This window comes from Sceloporus undulatus, chromosome 2 (genome assembly GCF_019175285.1).
Source record: "Sceloporus undulatus isolate JIND9_A2432 ecotype Alabama chromosome 2, SceUnd_v1.1, whole genome shotgun sequence".
Lineage (NCBI taxonomy): Eukaryota > Metazoa > Chordata > Lepidosauria > Squamata > Phrynosomatidae > Sceloporus > Sceloporus undulatus.
The window spans coordinates 192236670-192248630 of record NC_056523.1 but is presented as its reverse complement, the minus strand read 5'-3'; the positions used below and the strand labels follow the sequence as shown (position 1 = coordinate 192248630).

The following is an 11961-nucleotide window of genomic DNA, read 5'->3' as shown; positions in this document are numbered from 1 at the left end:
CAATTATCGTCCAGTTAATCTGACATCAATACCAGGAAAGATTCTGGAGCAGTCAGCAGATCATTAAACAGAGAGTCTGTGAACATCTAGAAGGCAATGCCATAATCACAAAAAGTCAACATGTGTTTCAGAGAAACAAGTCATGCCAGACAAACCTAATCTCTTTCTTTGATAAAATTACCAGCTTGTTAGATAAAGGGAATGCTGTGGATATAGTATATCTTGATTTCAGTAAGGCCTTTGACAAGGTTTCCATGACATTCTTGCAAACAAGCTTGTAAAATGTGGGCTAGACAAGGTAACTTACATGGATTTGTAATTGGTTGACCGGCCGAAGCCAAAGGGTGCGCAACAACAGCTCCTTTTCATCCAAAAGAGAAGTGACAGTGGGGTCCCACAGGGCTCTGTCCTGGGGCCAGTGCTATTCAACATCTTTTTCACTGGCTTGGATGACAAAATTGGGGGCATACATATCAAATTTGTAGATGACACCAAATTAGGAGTAGCTAATCCCCCAGATGAGAGGATCAAAATTCAAAATGACCTTAATAGATTAGAAAGCTGGGCCAAAGCTAACAAAATGAACCTCAACACGGAGAAATGTAAGGTACTGCACTTAGGGCAGAAAAATGAAATGTGCAGATATAGGATGGGAGACACATTGCTGAATGAAAGTACATGTGAAAAGGATCTAGGAGTCCAAGTAGACCATAAGTTGAACATGAGTCAACAGTGCGATGCACCAGCTAAAAAGGCCAATGCAATTTTAGGCTGCATCAATAAAAGTATAATGTCTAGAGCAAGAGAAGTAATAGTGCCACTCTATTCTGCTTAGATCAGGCCCCACCTGCCATAATGTGTCCATTTCTGGGCACCACAATTCAAAAAGGATGTTGAGAAACTGGAGCGTGTCCAAAGGAGGGCGACTAAAATGGTGAAAGGTCTGGAAACCATGTCCTATGAGGAACAACTTAGGGAGCTGGGAATGTTTAGCCTGAAGAAGAGAAGGTTAAGAGGTGATATGATAGCCCTGATTAAATACTTGAAGGGATGTCATATTGAGAAGGGAGCTAGCTTGTTTTCTGCTGCTCCAGAGACTAGGACCCGGAGCAATGGATGCAAGCTCCAGGAAAAGAGATTCCACCTCAACATTAGAAGGAGCTTCCCGACAGTAAGGGCTGTTCAACAGTGGAACACACTCCTTCCTTGGAGTGCAGTGGAGTCTCCTTCCTTAGAGGTCTTTAAACAGAGGCTGGATTGTCATCTGTTGGGAGTGCTTTGATTCTGTGTTCCTGCATGGCAGGGGTTGGACTGGATGGCCCTTGTGATCTCTTCCAACTCTATGATTCTACGATTCTCTCAGGCTATAAGGTGAGAGAAACAGGCAATATTTTCCTCCAATATGCCAAGAACTTGCACTAAATTTAGGTCCATTGGGTACAACTACAGCTTATCCTCATATCCATGGATTCTTTATCCACATATTCAACCATCCACAGCTTGAAAATGTTCAAATATATATTTGAACCTGATTTTTTCCCATTTTCTATAAGGGACACCATTATACTATGCCCTTGTATTTAATAGGACTTGGGCATCCACAAATTTTGGTATCCTTTGAACCAAACCCCAGCAGATGCCAAGGGCCCAATATATTTCTTATTTTCTTGGAAACTTGCTAGGGACCAGTAGCTGAGGTGCTGTCAAATGGCCGTCTCCTTGAAGAACATTGTTCTAGATCAATGGTTCTCAACCTTCCTAATGCCCTTTAATACAGTTCCTCATGTTGTGGTGATCCCCAACCATAAAATTATTTTGGTCTCGGTTCCTAAGACCATTGGAAATATGGTTTTAGCTGACCCCTGTGAAAGAGTCGTTCAACCTCCAAAGGGGTCACGACCCACAAGTTGAGAACTGCTGGTCTAACCATTATACTCTACTCTCTGCTCAATTATGGGCAGTTGGTCAGGGATGAAAGAAACATAGTCTGAGGCCTATTGTTAAAAGTAGGTTTTAGAGGTCCAGGCCTAGCTAGATATTAAGCTACTCCCAATTGTTGCATCCAACAACTCTTTTTATCTAAAAATCTAGGGGAGGGCAATCACTATCAGGACTGCAACATGCAGAGCTCAGAATTTCACTTTTTCCTGGAACTAGAAAAAATTATTGCTTTCTCTTTCTCTCTCCCACTGACACTCATACTCATAGATCATGTATTTGCTATCTCTTCCAAGAGGAAACCTGCCTGCCAGTGCTCATGGCTTGGCTCAAACCAAATCATGCCTGGCACAGAAAGCCTGAACTGCCATGTGTTCTGCAGCTGCCCTTGCTCTTCATTCAGTAGGGCTCCTCTTCTCTATATTTAGCCAAGGCAAAAGGCCTCTTCCTGAATAGCCACTGTTGCAATCAGTATCGCAACCCTTGCAATCCCCCAGTTCTTCCTCAATCAGTTTGCTTTCCTGCCTTCCTCTGATTCATTTACTTTTCTAACAGGATCTGCTTCTCCAAAGGAAGAAGAAGGATTCCTAAGTATGGAGCTCTCATGCATTCTGTCCGTCTTGATCTTTTCGATGCTGTACTCTCAGGGTGCCCCTTTCCGGATCTGTGCCTTCAACACTCAGCGCTTCGCCCAAGGGAAGGTGGATAAAGCCCACGTCATGGACACTTTTGTCAAGGTGGGGTTTCAACACAATCTTAGGCAAGGGTGGTAGGGAATTGAAAGAATGGAAGGAATCTGAATTTGTCTGATCTCACTTGGTGCTTAGTGTAGGCAGGGCTTTTTATCTCATGTTGGCAACTTGTATAGACAAGCTCCGATGTGGGGTGGGGACACTTTGGCCCTCCAGAGGTTTTGTATGATAACTCCCATAATCCATAAGCATTGGGCATTCTTGCTGGGGCTTCTGGGAAATGTAAGCTAAAACATCTGAAGGATCAAAGGATCTTCAACCCCTGTGGGTGCTGTTTGCCTTCAAGTCATTTCTGACTTATGACAACCCTAAAGTGAACCTATCGTGGGGTTTTCTTGGCAAGATTTGTTCAGAGGAGATTTGCCATTGCCTTCCCCTGAGGCTGAGAGAATGTGACTTACGCAAGATTACTCAGTGGGTTTCATGGCCGAGCTGGGAATCAAACCCTGGTCTCCAGAGTCATAGTCCAACACTCAAAGCACTATACCATGCGGGTTCCTTACTTCTAGGCAGACCAAGGATTTCTACCACTACTAATCAGATGTCAAAGTGTACTACATGATTCCATCATTTCCTCCTTAATGCCTCCCCTTTTCTGGTAAGAAAAGGGACAGAGGAAGCAGTGGGAAAGCACAAGAAAGTTATAAATGGACACCCCCACACCTGGAATACTTCCACACACACCTCAAGCTGGGGCTATTTCTGGTGTCACAGTGGAGCTAAAATAGCAACTCAAAGCTTTTACCCTGAGGGACCTGATCCATAATCATCTCTCAGGTCATACCCCTTCCTCAGCATAATCCGTATGACATATCTTTCAACATTTCACAGGTGAAAATTGGGACATATGTGGCCAAGCAACATCAGAGTGTGGTCAAGATGGCAAAAGTTACGAATGAAGCACACATAAACTGGGGATGCAGGAGTTTGCTTTTGCCTGAACCCACTGGGAAGCGCAAGATTCTGTCCCTTCCTGTATCTTCCCCTTTACTGAGTTAATTGAGTGTAGACTGCTGTTGGATACTAGCTGCTATTTGAAAAACAAGCACTGGGAATACTGCGTTGGGGGCAATTGGTGGAGAGAAGAGCCAACACTTTGTCTCAGGAGTATCACAAGGGAGGTGCGAAGGGTATGGACCACATCAGGTGACACCCTAAAGGCAGGTGACACCACTGCTCCCTAGACATCATACTTTTGGCAGAAATGGGCTGTGGCATTCATCTGTGTCCCTTTAAAATGTTGGAGAGGGTTTGAGTGGAGCAAGTCTCAGTGGGAGGAGAAAGGAGAGGCCTCAAGTTCTTTTTAAATTAAAAAAATTAATTTAATTTTTTTTAATTTACAAAAATTTATTTAATTTTTTAAAATTATTCTTTTACATTTTTCTTTTAAAATCTCATATCTTACCAAATTTTCACTTTAATGACATAAAATTGTGTACAGTGTGCCCGCGCTATAGGCTTATGCGAAGCCACATGACAAGAGAGTGAATGGCGCATGCGCCCGTGGTGTGCACACTCTCCCGCAACACGAGCACCAGCCCCATTCAGTCGAATGGGACGTGAGCTTACACATTTTTGGCTTACGCGGGGAGTTCGGAATGGATCCACTGTACATGTAAATACATTTAGCCTGTGCATATGATACTGTAATTTAAAGGCATAATTTTCATTTTGCTAGTTGTTTACATCACAACTATTGCCATTACGTTCAATGATATATGGGAACTACAATTTATGAGTAATATTAGTAAAAAAAAGTTACTAAAGACCCTGTATGGTATGGTATGGGAAGATGTCAATGGGATGTGTGTGACACCATGAGTTACTGCACCGAGTGATGCCAATTCTAGGGACACTCAATTTGTACCTGAAGTCACTTTATGAAAGCACACTGTATCTATTTAGTACAACCTGCATTATAAAAGGGCCTTTGCATCTGTACCTGGAATGTGTTACAGTATTACACTCCTAGTTACTGGCAGTAGCAAAATGGCTGACAAGTGGTCACACAGCAATCCAAACAAGCATTAACTAATGGATATCCCTCTACTCCATCCTCTTCCTGCACATCCCACAGATCCTGGCTCGCTGCGATATCGCTGTTCTACAAGAGGTGATGGATGCAAAAGGAAAGGCAATTCCAGCTTTGGCAGCTGCCCTGAATCGGTAAGCATGAATAATGTAAGAGAAACAAAGTCAAGGAGACATAAATAGATGAAAGGATAGTGGTGTAAGGGAGCAGCAGATGATGCCAAGTGAGTAGCATTGTGAAGCTGCCAGTGACACAGAGGATTGGTACCACCTGAACCCTGAGATATTGAGGATTGTGGTTTGTGGTGACAAGTGTTCCAGCTTAAATGACCAAAAGCCCCATCCTCTGTCTAACCAGTGTCCCCAAAAGCAGGAAAACCAGTGAGAAACTGATAAGGATTCTTAGTTTATTTTTCTTTTCTGATCTGGGTGATACCTTGTTGTGAGAAGGGGGACTTTTCTAGATCCACACATACTTTGCTTTTCAAATAAAGTGTCTTCAAATTAATCTTAATTGCCTCCTCTCCCATTAGGTTTGAGAATGGTTCTGATGTCTATAGCTACATTACCAGCCCTCTGCTGGGTCGAAGCAATTACCAAGAACGCTATGTGTTCATGTACAGGTGAGTGCCACCATCTTGTGCAGATGTAGGCTTGCCAGAAGCAAAGCTGGACTGGTCTCCTGCACCTTTAATGGCTATGCAGAAGAGGGAACTTTGGCAGATGTTGCTTGTTGTCACTGCAACCAGGTAACCCAACCCTGAAAGAAACAGAAGCCTACCTTCATGGAGCACATCTACAACTCTGTTTTGTGATTTGGGGCATGACTACATGAGCCCCTTTCGAGCTGCAGTAGCAATTGTTAAAGAAAATTGAATTATACCTGTTTGTAAGTAGCCATTGTCACATGTCTTCACAATCACACGACAAGGGCTGCTGCTGCTACCATCACACTCTTTTCCTGACTCCTCTTAACCCCTCCTCCCTGCCCTATGCCCTTTTGGTACTTTCTAATTTTATTATATTTTCACTTTTTTCACACAATTTTGCTGCAACTGTGATTTAATTTTTTAAAAAGAAAAGAAATAGAAAAAAATCAAAGCTAATCAGGCTGTTTGGGAATAGTGAAAAGGAGACAATAACACCACAAGACTACTAATATTGCAACTGCTGCAGCAGTGATGTTTTGTACATGGAGACTAGTGTGATTGGGAAGTCATTGATGGGTTTCCCCCATCAGTGAAAAGGAATGCAGGAAAAACTGCAGCTATGGTTTGGTGGTGTATCATCAAAGCCACATTTTCCAGCTTTAATCACAGTTTTAAAGCCATGTGTAGTGATCCCCTTAATGTCATTTCTTTGCTTCTTTCCTGAGGTGAAATTCTCCATTATTTATCTGTGCCTCTACATTCCCATAGGAACAAGAGAACGCGGGTGCTGGACTCTTATAAATATGAAGATGATCATCTAGAGCGGCCCGATGTCTTTGCGCGTGAGCCCTTCATTGTACGCTTCAGCTTGCCAAACAAAGGTGAGGGCTCAAGAAACATCACTAGTTCCGTTTCTAGCTATGGGTTTGGAAAGTGTGAACCTATGGCAGGGGGAGAGAATAATTTCCCCAAACCTCTGATGATTGAACCCTCTTCAGATTCCTAGCACATTCATCAAGCCACTGTGACACTGTGCTCCAGAAGTTCCCATTTGCCAGCCTTTTTGAGCCTGTGGGCATTGCTAGAGGAAGAAATTGGAAATAAATGTTTTAAAACAAGCCATCCTTCCTTTGGATGTCTGATCCCAAGAACTGTGATTTGTTTTAATTGCAGTTAGTGCAAGCCAAGATCAAACTGGTTTCAGGTCTTGAGATGTTCCCAAAACTTTAACAGTTGTACTATATGTGAAGTCCAAGTTGACATGACTCTTCTGTCCCTTATGGTGACTTTCTCCATTTTCACACCTTCAAGCGCTTCCTGAGCTGGTGTTGATCCCGCAGCATACGATGCCCTCCAAGGCGGAAGCTGAAATTGATGCTCTCTATGATGTTTTCCTGAATGTGCAGGCACGCTGGGGCACCGAGGTATGGGGTAAGGAATTACAAGGCACAGGAGGTGTAGTTGAAGAGAAATGGATCCACCTCTCCCATCTTATCAGCTGATCTCCAACCAGAGGAGAAAGGACAAGCCTCATATTTTTAAAAAATTAAAAATTAAAATTGTAATTTTATTTTATTTTTAAAATCATATTTTACCAAATTTTCACTTTCACATGTAAATACACTTAGCCTGTGCATCTGATATTTGCATAATTTTAATTTTGCTAATTGCTTATGTCACAACTATTACCATTATATTCAGTGACATACAAGAATTACAATTTATGGGTAACATTAGTACAAAAAAATTACTAAGGATTTTGTATAGTGTGTCATGGGAGGAGGTCAACGGTAGTGGTGGGGTGACACCATGAGTTACCACATCAGGTGACGCCAACCCTTGTGATGCCGCTGGATGGGAGGACAAGAAACTGCATGTGCACATGTAGTATCTCAGCCATGGTGTGCCACCAAAGGGTAGCAAATTGTTCATTGTTTATGTTCTTAAAGTGTGTGAGAGGTGTCTGAGGCAATTTCTGTCTCCTGTGCTAACATAATTTGGCAAGCCCAAAATCCTACATGCCCTGACTTGCAGGAAGACATTTGCTGTTTCTCCTTAGGCAGCAAAATGTCTTCGTTTGGTCTTGAAATACAGCTGATTTAATGTCTGTTTACTGTATGCAGTGATAACCTACTACCCTTTTTGCTCATTTAAGACACTGGGAGACCTAACCGATTGTCTTGCCCTCCTGTCCACCACAGGACATGATTTTCTTGGGTGATTTCAATGCGGATTGTGGCTATGTGGCAAAGAAACGTTGGAGCAATATCCGCCTATGTGAAAAGCCTGGGTTTCACTGGCTCATTGGAGACAAAGCTGACACCACTGTTCGAGAGAACACCCGCTGTGCCTATGACAGGTAGGACTGGTGGTACCATCAATTCAGGACTTTAGGACTTGTAGGTGATATGTATGTGTGCATGTGTCTTCAAGTCACCTGTTGACTTATTGCAACTCCATGAATTTCACAGGGGCTTCTTAGGTGAGGAATACTCAGAGGAGGTTTTCCAGTTCCTTCCTCTGAAATATAGCCTACATCACCTGGTATTCCCTGGTGGTCTCCCATCCAAATACTAACCAGGCCTTACCCTGCTTTGATTCCAAGAGCAGGCAGGATCTGGTACCTTTAGAGTATTTAGACTCCATTTCGGGCAGATGTCTAGAAACGAAGTTCCCAGACCCATGACTCAATGTCATGATGAACAAAAGGGACCCCAATGCAACAGGACTGACTTAATATTTGAAGAGTTGGCCAAATAAAATGATTAAGTCTGTGCAAGCAATAGGGTGTGGGGAACCTTTTAACTCTTAAGCTTCCAGAAGCCCTAGCCAGTATGACCAGTGATAATGGATTATGGAAATGGTAGCCCACAATATTTGGAAGGCCACAGGTTTTGCATCCCTGGTGTAATATGTAAACTATATTGTCAGATGGAATATAGGAACTCAAACTTGGCTGAAGTGAAACATTTGCACGATCTGATATGTTTTAATTCATGTCTTGTTCTCTCTAACCCCAAACCAGGATTGTGGTGCATGGTGAACAGTGCCTTGATGCAGTTGTACCTGGATCAGCTCAGCCATTTGATTTCCCCAAAGAATTTGGACTCTCAGAGACAGAGGTATCATAGCAACTACTTGGCTGTTATTTGTGCACAATATCTCTCTATTCAAGAAGCACTAAGAATACTGTATGTCCTACTTTCAAATATAGACATCTCACATCATTTCGGGCTTGACGTGGTGGCTCAGTGATTAAGATACTGACTCTGACAATAGCAAGATTGGCAGGTCAGCAGTTCGAGGTCCAAATGCCTCATGACAGAGTGATCTCCCATCACTAGTCCCATATTCTGCCAACTTAGAAGTTCAAAAGCATGTAAAAGTGCAAGTAGATAATAAATAGGTACCACTTTGGTGGGAAGGTAAGAGTGTTCTGTGCAGTCATGCTGGCCACATGACTATGGAATTGTTTTTGAAAACACTGGCCCTTTGGCTTAGTAATGGAGATGAGCACCACCCCCTACAAGTCGGGCATGACTTGACAAGCTTGTCAATGGGGAATACCTTTATCTTTAAAAAAAATAATGTCATTTTTTCTTTCTCTCTCTCCTTCCCAGGCTTTGGAGATCAGCGACCATTATCCTGTAGAGGTGGAACTGTATTCAGCTTGTTGGGGGCTCCAGCCAGCCAGTCCAGTTGGTCTTCTCTTCTTGGCCACTGCCATGCTGTCTGGGACAGGGTATGTCATTTGAAGCTTTTCCAGTTCTCCTGGGATTCTGGATGGTGATGTCTGTCCAGGCTTTGCATCAGCTGTTGTTATCTGCAGCCAAGTTATCTTCAGCTTATGGTGATCCTATGAATGAGAGATCTCCATGAGCCCTGGTCATGAACGTGCTGGGCTTGCAAAGACTCAGGACAGCTGTGGCTTCTTTGACTCAGCCAAGCCATCTGGAATATGATCTTCCTCTTTTACTACTGTCTTCTACTTTCCAGACCACTATTATCTTGTCATCTCAGCTGCCCCTCCATATTAATGGATTCTGCATCCATGGACTCAGCCAACCACAGCTTGAAAATATTCCAAATATTTTGGTTCCTCAAATCAATGGTTCCTCAAATCATTTTGGTTCCTCAAATCAATGCTACCCCAAGTGATGTCTGTGGACCTGTGTTGGTCCAGGAACCATCCCCTGCCAGTTCACAGCAAGTTTCCAAGAAACTATGCAAACATAATACAGTAGGCCCTCCGTATCCACAGATTCTTTATCCATGGATTCAACCTACGGCTTGAAAATATTTATACGTATATATGAATTCGAAAAGCAACCTTGATTTTGCCATTTTATATAAGAGACACCATTTTACTGTGCCACTGTATTTAATGAGACTTGAGCATCGATGGATTTTGGTATCCACCGGAGGTCTTGGAACCAAATCCCAGTGGATACCAAGGGCCCACTGTATATCCAGAGTACAACAGCCTCAGTAGAATAGAATTGGCAAGAGGATGCATTTTGTTGGCTCAACCGGTGGCTTGAAGATGCTGAGTGTTTCCAGAAGGACTGAAATGGTTGTGGAAAGGACTACAAAAACATGGAGAAGGCTACAAATGAAGGTGTCAGTGTCTGGACATCCCTTCAAATTGCTCAACTGGGACAGTGTTATTGAGAGGCAATGTGAAAGTTTTATCTGCAACAGTACATGTTATACAAGTTTCTAGGGGCCAGGATGGCAATGCCTGATCTGTATCCAATGTCACTATGTGGCAGAGCAATGAATGGTTAATAGCAGCTTCTGGGTGAAATACACTCAGATCATGGATGGATTCCACTCACCCAAATTGTCCTCTGGATGCTTCCAGGCGCAAAGATGTAAAAGATGTCTTTTGGGTCCTTGACTACACAGTTATAGCACTGTAATTCCACTCTGACTGCTATGGTTCCATCTTATAAAATTCAGGTATTTGTAGGGGATTCTTTTCCAGGAGAGACTTTACAATTCTTGGCCAGAGAGTTCCTTTGAGGTGTAATCATACTGCAGATTTAAAGCAGCTTGATGGCACTATACTGGGATCTGTAGTTTGGTGAGGTAACAGACTTCTCCAACAGACCAGACTGAATATCTCCAAGATTCTGGAGCATAAGTCATGGCAGTTAAAATGGTGTCAAACTGTTTTAATTCTGCCTCTGACCAAACCTCAAATCCCAGGATTCTATAGGATGCCAGTGTGGCAGTTGAAATGAAACCATAGTGCTATAGCAATGTAGTGTGAAAGGGCCCTTGGTGTGCTGTTGTATGGTTGGTTATTCTTAGAACTCATTTGCCTCTGGTTCTGAGTTGCCCTTCACCGCTTTTAACTTCTAGGGCTTAATGCTATGGAATTCTGGGATTTGGGTTTTGTGAGATATTTAGCAAGCAATAGCAATATCATTTGTATTTCTATACCACTTATCAGTGAATAAGCACTCTCTAAGAGTGGTTTACAGTCTGTAAGCCAATTACCCCCAACAAGCTGGGTACTCATTTTTATCAGCCTACAAAAGGATGGAAGGCCGAGTCAACCTTGGAGCCCTGGGGTCGAACTCATAACCTTGCAGCTGTACTACTAACATTTTAACCACTGTGCCACCAGGGCTTCTTCTTTGTCAGAGCCTTTTTTGTCAGAGAGCTCTGGTGCCACAACAACTACAAATCCCAGAATTCCATAGGATGAAGCCATGGCAGCTAAAGCCATGCCAAACTGCATTAATTCTGCAATGTGGCAACAGCTCTGGAGTCTCCAGACTCACCTAATGTCTTGCTAAGGATGAGGGAGTTGGCTTGCTCAGGGCCACCCAGTGAGTAAGTTTTAAACTAGGGATGGCAAAGTTTGCACTTTTAACCAGTCAACAATGACTTTCTGCTACCCTTGCAGCCCATTTAAAAGAGAAACAGATCACTGTATTGTTCTCAGATTCCAAAGAAAGCAATGTATTATGATGTTGGGGTGTTCCTGGCAGCACATTCAAACTCACGTCAGCTAGATCTCACATTACGGCCGGCCCTATCATGAAGTGGAGGAAGGTAGTTTCTTTAGGCAGCAGTGTTTGAGTGGCATCAAAGGGTAGCAAATCCTTTGTTATTTAACTATCGATGATTTAGACCAGTGAGTCCCAAACTCTGGTCCTCTGGGTGTTTTGGACTTCAGCTCCCAGAAGGCTCAGCCAACTTGGCCAATGGTCCAGGATTCTGGGAGCTGAAATCCAAAACAGCTGGAAGGCCAGAATTTGGACATCACTGATTTAGACTTTCTTTCTTTTTAACTGCAGAAAAGAGAATCACTTGTAAGATTTTCTGCCTCAGATGCCAAAATAACTTGATTTACTGAACGTACTAATGTGCCTTGGCTTTGCTGGGAAATGGTTGTTTCCTCCTCCACCTGAGACAGTGCTTGGGTCCTGAATCCGGATTCTGATCCCTGCCTGGCAGCTGCACCAAAGAAAGTCTGTGTATGTTTTGAGATTTTCTAAACAGGTTGTTGTGTCCAGGCTCCCAGGATCAGGTCTGGGTATTGTGCAGACCTCTAATGAGAGACGTCTATCACTTAG

General features: G+C 43.1%; 1 protein-coding gene across 3 annotated transcripts in view; it reads left to right on the top strand.

The window, feature by feature from the left end:
* The window catches only part of LOC121922101 (deoxyribonuclease-1-like 1), a 31435-nt gene extending 21704 nt beyond the window's left edge, over positions 1-9731 (top strand). The window contains exons 2-9 of one of the 3 annotated variants that reach the window (XM_042451054.1): positions 2511-2675; positions 4768-4856; positions 5255-5344; positions 6140-6252; positions 6683-6795; positions 7573-7730; positions 8397-8493; positions 8992-9731. In XM_042451054.1, coding sequence (XP_042306988.1) covers positions 2532-2675; positions 4768-4856; positions 5255-5344; positions 6140-6252; positions 6683-6795; positions 7573-7730; positions 8397-8493; positions 8992-9126 — 939 coding nt within the window. In that variant the 5' untranslated portion in view covers positions 2511-2531 and the 3' untranslated portion in view covers positions 9127-9731. Of the gene's footprint in view, positions 1-2493; positions 2676-4767; positions 4857-5254; positions 5345-6139; positions 6253-6682; positions 6796-7572; positions 7731-8396; positions 8494-8991 lie in introns of all 3 variants that reach the window. The other 2 variants (XM_042451053.1, XM_042451055.1) reach the window with 2 other exon arrangements.
* Positions 9732-11961: the final 2230 nt, after the last annotated feature.